The sequence below is a fragment of the Xenopus tropicalis genome, chromosome 5 (assembly GCF_000004195.4).
Source record: "Xenopus tropicalis strain Nigerian chromosome 5, UCB_Xtro_10.0, whole genome shotgun sequence".
NCBI lineage: Eukaryota > Metazoa > Chordata > Amphibia > Anura > Pipidae > Xenopus > Xenopus tropicalis.
The window spans coordinates 84,410,372-84,421,732 of record NC_030681.2 but is presented as its reverse complement, the minus strand read 5'-3'; the positions used below and the strand labels follow the sequence as shown (position 1 = coordinate 84,421,732).

Sequence of the window (11,361 nt, the reverse complement as noted above, 5' to 3'; positions counted from 1 at the left end):
TTTCACATTCACAACTTATTTTTTGTGCCCATTGTAGTCGCTCATCACCAGAACCTAGTGCAGACTTACTGAATAAATTCATTGGTGCCTTGGACACCTTGAGTTCTTATCTTTTCAGGTCTATCTATGTATAAAATAAATTCGATGTACATTAAGATATTAGAAAAGAAATTTAAATATGTGGTTAATGTTTTGAAAATGTAAGTGCCTAGATCTGTTACAGTGTTATTCAAATGTGTTCTAAGAATGTAAGAACACGGGTCAAAAAATGTCATTACGGTAATGATGCTTCATTGTTATTTGTATATGACAATAAAACTTGAAACTTGAAGACTAATAAAAAAAATTATTTCAGCTAGAAAATAAGAAACAAGAAAATGCACAAAGAATCTTTCAGAAGCCTCTGTTATAGTTCCAAAAATATATTTACAGTCTAGTACAAAGATTACAAATGGAAGTGTCTATGACATGGGAGTATTTGTAAATGCATTTTTCCGAGTTTTCTTCAAAAGGAAACATCATATAAATGATTGCTTTCTACTAGTTAAAATAAATAAAAAAAAAAGTCAAAGTAATTATTTACAGGGATTTAAATGAACAGAAATGAAAACAAGCAGAACATAATCTCCATTTGTGTTTTATGCAGCCATCTTTGGTCCTATGTGGTAAAATACATATGAAGCACTGATATACCTGTTTTGTGATCCTCTGCGAGTAAAATAGAAAAATATAGTGCATTGTATTCAGAGCTCACTACAGAGAAATGTGTGTACAAAACAAGACAGTATAAATAAATTTACAACCTTTACAAGGAAACATTTACAATAAATGTGGATGCCCACATTATCAAAGAAGACCGGATTCTGATAGATCCCTGGGATCTTTCATTAAACAACCCTATTCTGCTTGGAAGTAAACAATTCCACATAAAGGGTCACTGATGGTCTAAACCTATTTTACAAATACCTCTTACTCTAAAGATATACACAAAGGGAATATCTAGAAAGACAATTTATTATTGCTTCTGATTGACAAAAAATAAAACTTCGGTTTCTCACAATTTAAGGACAAAAGTACAAGAGGCAGATATTCCTGTGTGTCCAATGAGATGCGTTACCCTCCGATGGTAAACAAAATAGCTACCCTTTTAACCCTGATACATAGTGCTAATATAAAAGCTGACACGCGCAATCATATAGGATTGCATTCTATAACATCTCATACAAAATATACTTTGGCTATTTCTTTCAAATCTGATTGCTTATCAACTATAATCTTAATTGTGATGATTTCTGACAGTGACAGGTTTGTAAAGTGCCAGATAAATCTGCTGTGTATTGGACTGAAAAATAGTAGGGATAGTGTATATATCATTCAGTATTATTTTGTGATATTGTACCTAGTTCAGAAGACCCTGCTCATTCTGAGAATTGTATTAACTCTCACTTTTAATTCATGAAAATTCATGTATTTGATGCACATTATGCATTTAGGGTGTGAGAAACTTCACACAAATACAGTTATTGCTTTAAAATTCAGCACATCTTTAGAAAACAATAGGAAAAAAAAAACAAGTTATAAACCTGCAGAAGTTTCATATACTTGCAAGTGATTTGCTAATGTCTAAAGGGTTGTGCAGTCAAATGAATCAATGCTAACAGCATTTATATAGTTTTTCAGCCATGCTATTAACAGTTTACCAGTATTCGGGAAATGAAACGTATTACATTGAAAATGGAACATTAAGAGACTAACACAAGAAGAAAAAAAAAGAGATCATAAAACCACAGATCAAAGAAAATAATTTGCTGCATTTAACAATAGTCTCATGATTTTCTCCAACAAATATACTCTTTTTAAAATTCTTTATGTACAGTACAATTGAAAAAGTCATTTGGGTAAAAAGGAGGTTAGAGAGCTCAGTTGTACAATATCAGGTAGTATAATGTTTTACTGCTGTCCTCATTGCCACACCAAGATGATCCAGTTCACTTTCAGGTTATATCTGGTGGCACTTAGGAGTTCAAGTCTACAGGTGCTTGAGGATCTAGTTGATTTGTACTGTAGAAAGCCATAGTAAAGAAGACTCAGGAAATTGAGTAAAATCTAGCAGCAGTTCTTGTGTAGTGAGATGAAGGCCAGTGCTGTTGTCTCATAGTCTTACCTCCCTATTAAGGGAGGACTGTCCATCACACTTGAATGCCTGTTCCATGTAATTGTAACATTTGTGCTCTCATAGTCTGAATACTGTTCATTATTTTCTTCTGATGTCCAACCAATGTAATTCCTAAGCTGATGACATCACTAAGGAGAGAAAAACATAATTATTCCATGCAAATTCAGGCTTTTTCTAAGGGGTTACACTCTTTAGGGTGTGCAGATGGGAGCTTATGCACACAATCAAAACTCAAATGTGAAAGGAAAAAATTGGCAGTTTAAATCTGACAGGTTTTTTGTACGCAATTAAATGGAACAATGTAGTTTTCATTACAATCAATTTTTTTTTCAGCCAATTAACATGGCACAAGGTGAGCAGAGCACATAGTTACATAGGGTTGAAAAAAGACCAGAGTCCATCAAGTTCAACCCATCCAAGTAAACCCAGCACACCTAACCCACACCTACCAATCTATACACTCACATACACAAACTATAAATACAACCACTAGTACTAACTGTAGATATTAGTATCACAATAGCCTTGGATATTCTGATTGTTCAAGAACTCATCTAGGCCCCTCTTAAGGGCATTAACAGAATCTGCCATTACCACATCTCTAGGAAGGGCATTCCACAACCTCACTGCCCTCACCGTGAAAAACCACCTACGCTGCTTCAAATGGAAGCTCCGTTCCTCTAATCTAAAGGGGTGACCTCTGGTGCGTTGATTGTTTTTATGGGAAAAAAGAACATCCCCCATCTGCCTATAATCCCCTCTAATGTACTTGTACAGAGTAATCATGTCCCCTCGCAAGCGCCTCTTTTCCAAAGAAAACAACCCCAACCTCGACAGTCTAACCTCATAGTTTAAATCTTCCATCCCCTTAACCAGTTTAGTTGCACGTCTCTGCACTCTCTCCAGCTCATTAATATCCTTCTTAAGGACTGGAGCCCAAAACTGCACTGCATACTCAAGGTGAGGCCTTACCAGGGACCTATAAAGGGGCAAAATTATGTTCTCATCCCTTGAGTCAATGCCCTTTTTTATACAAGACAGCACTTTATTTGCTTTAGTAGCCACAGAATGACACTGCCTGGAATTAGACAACTTGTTATCAACAAAAACCCCTAGATCCTTCTCCATTAAGGATGCCCCCAACACACTACCATTCAGTAGATAGTTCGCGTTTATATTATTTCTACCAAAATGCATAACTTTGCACTTATCAACATTGAACCTAATTTTCCAGTTTGCTGCCCAGTTTTCCAATTTTGTCAAATCGCTCTGCAAAGTGGTAGCATCCTGCATGGAACTTATAGTTTTGCACAATTTTGTGTCATCAGCAAAAATAGAAACAGTACTCTCTATGCCCACCTCCAGGTCATTAATAAACAAGTTAGAAAGCAAAGGACCAAGGACTGACCCCTGCGGTACTCCACTAACAACACTGGCCCAATTAGAAAATGTTCCATTTACCACCACTCTTTGTACTCTATCCTTCAGCCAGTTCTCTATCCAATTACAAACATTATGTTCTAGGCCAATATTCCTTAATTTGATTGTTAACCTTCTGTGAGGTACTGTATCAGTAAGAGAGTAAGAGATGTAGCATTAAGTATTGTACATAGCAGGTGGCAGTAGTATGGGGGGAGCAATTTATCAAAACTCAAGTTGAAAAAAAAGTGTATGTGAAAAAAAATTCAAGTGACTTGCAGATTTTTCCTCGAACACTAGCTTCTCAAACTGGATAATTGTGTTTGCTTTTTTTGCAGGATAATTTGCAAACTGGCGAACATTAAATTGTTCAATTCATTTTTATTTAGGCTGAACTTTAACTTGCCAGATTTTTCTGGTACTTTTAACATTTTTTTTCTTTTATAAATCCAGACTAGTCAAGGTTTCAGGAAAAAAAATGTTTTTTTTACATCTGCTTTTATGCCAAATTTTTCTTTAACAAGGAAAAACGGCAACAGGATTTTTGATGAATAACTCCTTAAATGTATTGTGAAGGAATGCTATGCTAGATTTGGGTCTCTTAAAGGAACAGTTCAGTGTAAAAATGAAACTGGGTTAAATGGATAGACTGCACAAAATAAAAAATATTTTTAATATAGTTTAGGCAAAAATGTAATCTATAAAGGCTGGAGTGGGAAGATGTCTAACACAATAGCCAGAACACTATTTCCTGCTTTCAGCTCTCTAACCTCTTAGTCAGTCAGTGTCTTTTGGCCACATGGGACAAAACTGTTCAGTTAGTTTCTAAATACACAGGTCAGATTCAAAAGCAAACTAACTGAATAGTTATGCCCCATATGCCCCCCCCCCTTAAGTCACTGATTGGTTACTGACTGCTTACACTGAACTGTTCCTTTAAGAGAAGTTTTAAATGGTCATTTCATGGCAGAGAAAGACTGGAAGAAAACCTGATGTAACATGGAAGGAAACTCCAGAGATGCATGAGTGCACCTTTGGAGTCTTGAATATGTGTTTATGATGAGGTAATGGTGCTGAGAAGTAAATATACAATACACATTTAATAAACTGTAATGAGCAGTTCACAAGCTGGAAGAAAATCAAACATGTCATCCCAAGTAAACAGAGACCTGAAGATGACATAGAAATGATTTTTAAAATATTGTCAATATCTCTTTATTGAGTGCCCTCATCTTATCTGCTATATGCCCTTAGTAGGGTCTTCTTGGAACCAGCTACTGATATTTTTAGTTTCTAGTTATTAAGGTTTATTGAGAGAACAAGTTATAAAGCCTGACAGTTTTATCTGCAACTTCATTTTATTTGTAACTTAATAAAAACACAACCTCAACCTTAACTACAATCTCAATAACTGTTAAACAAGTTTCTCTCAAACCACCACCTTTCTAGTTTAGTAATAAAAATGCATTCAACTATATTTTAATGAGGACTGTTGTTGTTATATCAAATGATATATGTAGAAAAAATGTAATGCTTCGGAGTCTCTGCTTCATTATTATTTTAAGACTAAAACAGTAATATTCATATTAGATACAAAAACTCTGTTTTACATGTTAAAGATTATTTTAGTTATCAAGTTTATTTGGGCAGAGTCCTCTATACTGCACCCATATTCTACACATTTCTGGCTAGATGAACAAGTGCATTTATTAAAAAAAAAAAATACTAGAAGTGACTTTGGTTTCAGGGTCTAATTAATTTGACCCCTATATTCCTCACAATGCACATTTGCAAGATCAGCAGAGTTGAATTCATTCATTTTGCAATATCATTACATTGCCTCAATTTGCTTCCCAGCTGGCCTGCTGTGCATGTTGACCCTGCTGATATCACTTCTAATTTGTTAGTATTTAGGTTAATAAAAACAAAATATTTTGCCAAGGTCAAATGAAACATGAATTATTGCTGCATAAATCTTCCTTCTGTATGACTTATTCTAAGAAATGCAAGCTCACCAGAAAATGGGCACATTCTGAAAATTCTGAGGCAACCTCATTGCACTTCTACATGAAATTCTGCCCACTTAGGTTTTCAAACGCTATAATCTATAATACAACAATGTTGTGCCCCACATACTACCAAGCTACAATCACTATATTTATATTTTTGTATTTGACTTTTCTTTATATTAGCTTTTTTTTCCCTTGTTTTTCTGTGTATTTTGTTTATATGAGCACAAGCAGCAGTGATTGACTAGCTAACCTAATGGGAAAACTCCTGGCATGAGCGAAGCCTCATTTAATGTGGAGAATTCATTTAAACAAGGAGGAAGATGAAGGACGCCAATCCTGCCATAAACTACCCTAGGTCGTTGTTATATATATAGTGAAATAGAGAGCCAGACTACAGTATGGGGCAATTAATTAAAGTCCTTGGCGTGCATAACAAATGGTCATCCCGTTATCCCTTGTGTAGCCTCTGTCCCTTGTGTGTTGGGGGTCAATGGACATGGAAGGTGTTTTTTAAATACCAAAACATTCACTCTTTATATACTAGCAACATACACCTGCAGGGAACAATTTAAGTTTAAATTCAAATACCATATATTATAACTTACTCAATGGACATCCTGGCAACAGACTCAAGGGAATTGTAACCTGATGAACTGAAATTCTCCTTGTATCTCTCCATCTTGATCGCTTCAAGCCATTCTCCCACAGAGCAAAATGAATTAAAATCCAGGGTATTCTGATCCAGAAGAGGACTAGTAGGTCTGAGTAATTCAAAAATATTTTACGTCACTTGTCATTTCTGTTAAATTAGGGTTAATAAACATTTTAGTCCATAATCAATAAAGATGCAGTACTTAAGCATGCAGTACTGTCTAGTAAACATGTATTACGAATAAGGCTGCAATGCATTCATGGAGTAACAGCCTCAGCAACCACAATGTGTTGCTTATGTCCATGACTTCTCTAGATATCCTCATTCAAATTTATACACGGTACAATTATGCTATATCTTTTTAACTTTTTTGTGCTTTCCCTCATATTAACATAATTTAACAAACTTTATTATGAACACACAAGTGTTTACTTTCCCATATTAATATCTGAACAGATAGAATGCTCTGATAATAAATTGGTGATGACATTGGCCACTATTTCATAGTCACAAAATACTAGGAAGCCACAGGATTTTCTAGGGAAAATGGGTTGTTTGTGAATAAAAGGCCTTGACACTGAATTTAAGTGGGTAAAATAATAAAAAGTGCAATGTTTGATAAATGTCTTGTAACCCAGAGAAACAAATCAGCAATTAGCATTTAATGTACTAGTATGATCACCAAACCAGGTGACACTTTGCATCTTTCATTACCCTATATCAGTGCTGTCCAACTGGTGGCCCGCGACCCCCCTCTGTGTGGCCCCCCCACTTCTCTGGCTGCTTTGGTGGCTTAACTTTGTGTAAACTTTAAATGGTATCAGTACTGAGTTTAACTGGCCCCCTGCATGGTTTTCACCTCAGATTAAGGCTGTAATTCCCCTGTATTGTTTAAAAATGTAATCCCCTGTACTGTTCACACTTTTTAATCTCTGCATTGTTTACCCCCTGCAGTGTTCTCACCTCAGGCTCAGGCTGTAATCACCCACAATGTTCTCCTGTTCACACCTCAGACATTGTATGTACTGCCTGGCCTATGTTGCCTGTATAGGGTAGGCAGAGTATGGCACATAGGCAGCATAGGGCAGGGAGGGTATGGCACACACAGGCAGCATAGGTCAGGGAGGATATGGCACACACAGGCAGGGTAGGACAGGCAGAGTATGGCACATACAGGCAGCATAGGGCAAGCAGAGTATATAACACACAGGCAGGGTAGGGCAGGCAGAGTATGGCACACACAGGCAGCATAGGACAGACAGAGTATGGCACACACAGGCAGGGTAGGGCAGAGTATGGTACACACAGGCAGCATAGGGCTGGCAGAGTATGGCACACACAAGCAGCATAGGGCTGGCAGAGTATGGCACACACAGGCAGGGTAGGAAAGAGTATGGCACACACAGGCAGCATAGGGCTGGCAGAGCATGGCACACAAAGGCAGGGTAGGGCTGAGTATGGCACACACAGGCAGCATAGGGCAGAGTATGTCACACACAGGCATCATAGGGCAGGCAGAGTGCTGCCTGTGTGTGCCACACTCTGCCTTCCCTATGCTGCCTGTTGGAGGTGAACCTGGCAGGGGTTTGTTTTGGGAGTGTGTTATAAGTTGAAAATAGCGATTAAATGGTCCCTAAGGTGTGTAATTATGTGCTGGGGGTTGCTGTGCTATCCACAGGTGAGGAGGAGGCATATGGATTTAAGGGTATGTCTTAATATGACATAATATAATTCTTTCACTTATAAATGGTGGTTGATATCCCTGCAATGAGGACAAATCATTTGGGTTTTTGCTGCACTACCACCATTGTGATAAAATGGGTGTAGTTTGAAGTGGGTGTTGTTTAAAGGGGGGGGTGGTCAAAACTGGCTTCCATTAGCGGCCCTCCACCATGTATGCAAGAGAAATTCTGGCCCTCGGCACTGCAGAAGTTGGACAGCACTGCCCTATATACTGTAATAATATTATTTTAATGTACAGCAGTTGATGGCATCCACAATTTTCTGTAAAAATTTTTTATATGTCTATTTCAATACCCTTTGGGGTATATAAAATACAAGTCGCAAAGGTCATATCATGCGTTGCAACTGATCAGCAGGTAGCATATCCTGGTCACCTGTTTAAAAGTAAACATTTTGCTGGTTGCTATGGGTTTCTTCACCTGGGCAAAGTTTGTGCCTCTTATAGGGGTTTATGTGTTAAGTGGTTATGTGTAAAAAGCAGTGTTTTTGCTATACATGTATTGGTGTTAATATTGCTTGCCTCACATTCTCTTTATAGGTTTTACATTAAGCGCATGACAAGTGCTGACCTGATTCTATTATTATCTTGCAGTTGTTAATTTTAGCCTTTTCATTTATTTGTTCAGCTCCTTTTCCAGGTGATATTGCTCAAGGGATTACAATAGTCTTATGTCTTTTGCGCTTCAGTGCAATTATTGATATTTAATTTTTAGAATTTACCACACTGCCTTTTTCTGTCCAGTGGACACTTGAATTAACACTAGAACAATAATTACAAAACGATATCAACAGTAATATAAAGGCAACATTTTATTATGGAAAGAATCTAAGTCTAAATCTGGACAGTGTCCTAAAACATGAACTTTCTGGTGCCTCTGGGCATCATTTAAGGGAGCCAAACAATAAACACTGTGCTACCTAGAGTTTAAAACCATAAATCCAGCACTTCCAACTATTCGGATGAGTGCAAATGATACCAGTCTACACCTTCCCTCCAAACACTCAAATGCCCAAAATGTTTTTTTCTGACTTTAAACTGAGAACGTTGGGTATGAACACTTTTCAAATAGATATAATACTTAGACCATGTGTTATCACTTAACTTTTACTAGTAGTAAATAATAATAACTTTCTGGTGCCTCTGGGCATCATTTAAGGGAGCCAAACAATAAACACTGTGCTACCTAGAGTTTAAAACCATAAATCCAGCACTTCCAACTATTCGGATGAGTGCAAATGATACCAGTCTACACCTTCCCTCCAAACACTCAAACCACCCAAAATGTTTTTTTCTGACTTTAAACTGAGAACGTTGGGTATGAACACTTTTCAAATAGATATAATACTTAGACCATGTGTTATCACTTAACTTTTACTAGTAGTAAATAATTCTAAACTAACCCCCCCAAATCTGTCCCTTTCATGCCAATAACTTTTACAGCATTAGTAAATATATTGCCTGGATTTTACCTATTGCAAGTCCCCATAGGAGTCTTCAGGCTATTAGGGTTCCGTATCATTTTATCTAAAATACCAACAATTTGCTCAAACTTAGGCCTTTCTCCGCGTTCTTTTTGCCAGCAGTCTAACATTAGTTGATGAAGACCAGCAGGGCAATCCATTGGTGCTGGCAAACGATAACCTTCTTCAATTGCTTTAATAACCTGTTTTTAAAAAACACAATTTTCAAGAAGACAGTTGAATTACTTTACAGTAGCTTTGACTTCATGTCATCAGAGGCAATTTGATTTGGAAAACTGTACATCATTGTAATTCATAAGAGGCACATAAATAGGGTACTAATGTCATCTGCCTATCAGAAAAAGTAACTTGTCTTATATGATGCCTTAAACAGTGCAAGCTTAGAAAAAGAATACATTCATTTCAGTAGAGATATTTCCCCACAGGCACAACAAAAGACAATCATACCTTCTTTGTGGTTGTAATACAAATAGGACAATTACTTAAGTAAGCTCTACGGGGCAGGGACCTCCTTCCTACTGTGTCTCATACCTCATGGCACCTATTCCCTTTATATATATTTATTGTATTTATTTATTATATCACTTGTCCTCCCTTTGTGTAATTTTGTATTTTTGTAAGCTTGTACAGCGCTGCGTACCCTTGTGGCGCTTTATAAATAAAGTTATACATACATACATACATAAGTGTCAGTGTTTAGTATCTCTCAATTAAAATACTCTTGATTAAAAATATACAGAAAACTAGAAGTGTGCAGCTATCCTACCTAAATTAATTTCTCTCTATCCCTAATGATACCACTAAGTGGGATAAAACAGGACCCCAGTAGGTGCTGTCTCAATATTTACCTTCCTTATAACCGACTGTTGAGAGGCTAATAAACCTAAAAAACAACCTGAGGGACCATAGAAATGAATACAGATTAGAGAGATAAAGTGCCCAAACTGGGTTTTGCCAGTGGCTTTTTTAAAAGCCAAGTAAGTACACAGTCAGTACACTGTATAGAGTTTGCTTTGTCTGTTATACATGGACTTTCGCGAATTGTCGCAACTTTTTCATAGCCATTATGACTTTCGTGAATTGTCGTGACTTTTTCATTGACAGTACAAATTTCGAGAATTGTCGCGACTTTTTCATAGACAGTACGACTTTCGCGAATTGTCGCAACTTTCGTATTGAGCGCTCAAAAAAGTCGCAAAATACCGATCATTACGAAAAAAACGCATTCGGATGCTTTTCGGACATTCGTGGATTAGTAAATGTGCCCCTTATAGTAAAAGGGTTACCATCAAAATCCATCCTTTATTTACATAACTCTATGGTATTGTTAAGACTAAAATTTCAATAGCATAACCAAATGCAACAAATATAGCTGTCTAGTGTTGTACTGAGCAGAGAAAACCAGCTCAAGTTGGAATTTCCTGAAAGTTTAATGGAAGTGGTAAATACTAAGCTGTACAAATGCAAAAAGCATATTTTAAATTGATATGACCTAGGAGTCAGTATAAACAAAGGCACAATCTACATTCAATATATAATAAATAGAAATATATAGATTGAATTTATAGGACCTTATAATGTATGTCATCATTTTTTTAAAGAAAAGTAGCATAATATAAAAAATCAGTTTAGCAGAGAGGCAGTGATTACTTTTCATAAAAGCTTTTTTGGGAACAATGAAATGCTATAAAGATGAGTCTACGGTACAGAACTACAGAATATTTTGACACTTTATAAATACATGGTAATAATAATAATAATGTAACAATAATAATATATTTGCAACAAATAGTAAAAAGACATCATTTATCAAGCAGATACAAAGTGCAAAGTGCATATTCACTCCTACTCTGCTATGTTTTTTTATTTAAAAAGCA

The 11,361-nt window shown here is 36.4% G+C and overlaps 1 protein-coding gene across 9 annotated transcripts in view; it reads right to left on the bottom strand.

Moving 5' to 3' along the window:
* Positions 1 to 406: 406 nt before the first annotated feature.
* The window catches only part of epha7 (EPH receptor A7), a 127,780-nt gene continuing 116,825 nt past the window's right edge, over positions 407 to 11,361 (bottom strand). For all 9 annotated transcript variants that reach the window (XM_031902278.1, XM_012963529.3, XM_012963531.3 and 6 more), the window contains 3 exons: positions 9,473 to 9,666; positions 6,213 to 6,368; positions 407 to 2,304 (listed from right to left, as the gene is read on the bottom strand). In XM_031902278.1, coding sequence (XP_031758138.1) covers positions 2,190 to 2,304; positions 6,213 to 6,368; positions 9,473 to 9,666 — 465 coding nt within the window. In that variant the 3' untranslated portion in view covers positions 407 to 2,189. The remainder of the gene's footprint in view (positions 2,305 to 6,212; positions 6,369 to 9,472; positions 9,667 to 11,361) is intronic.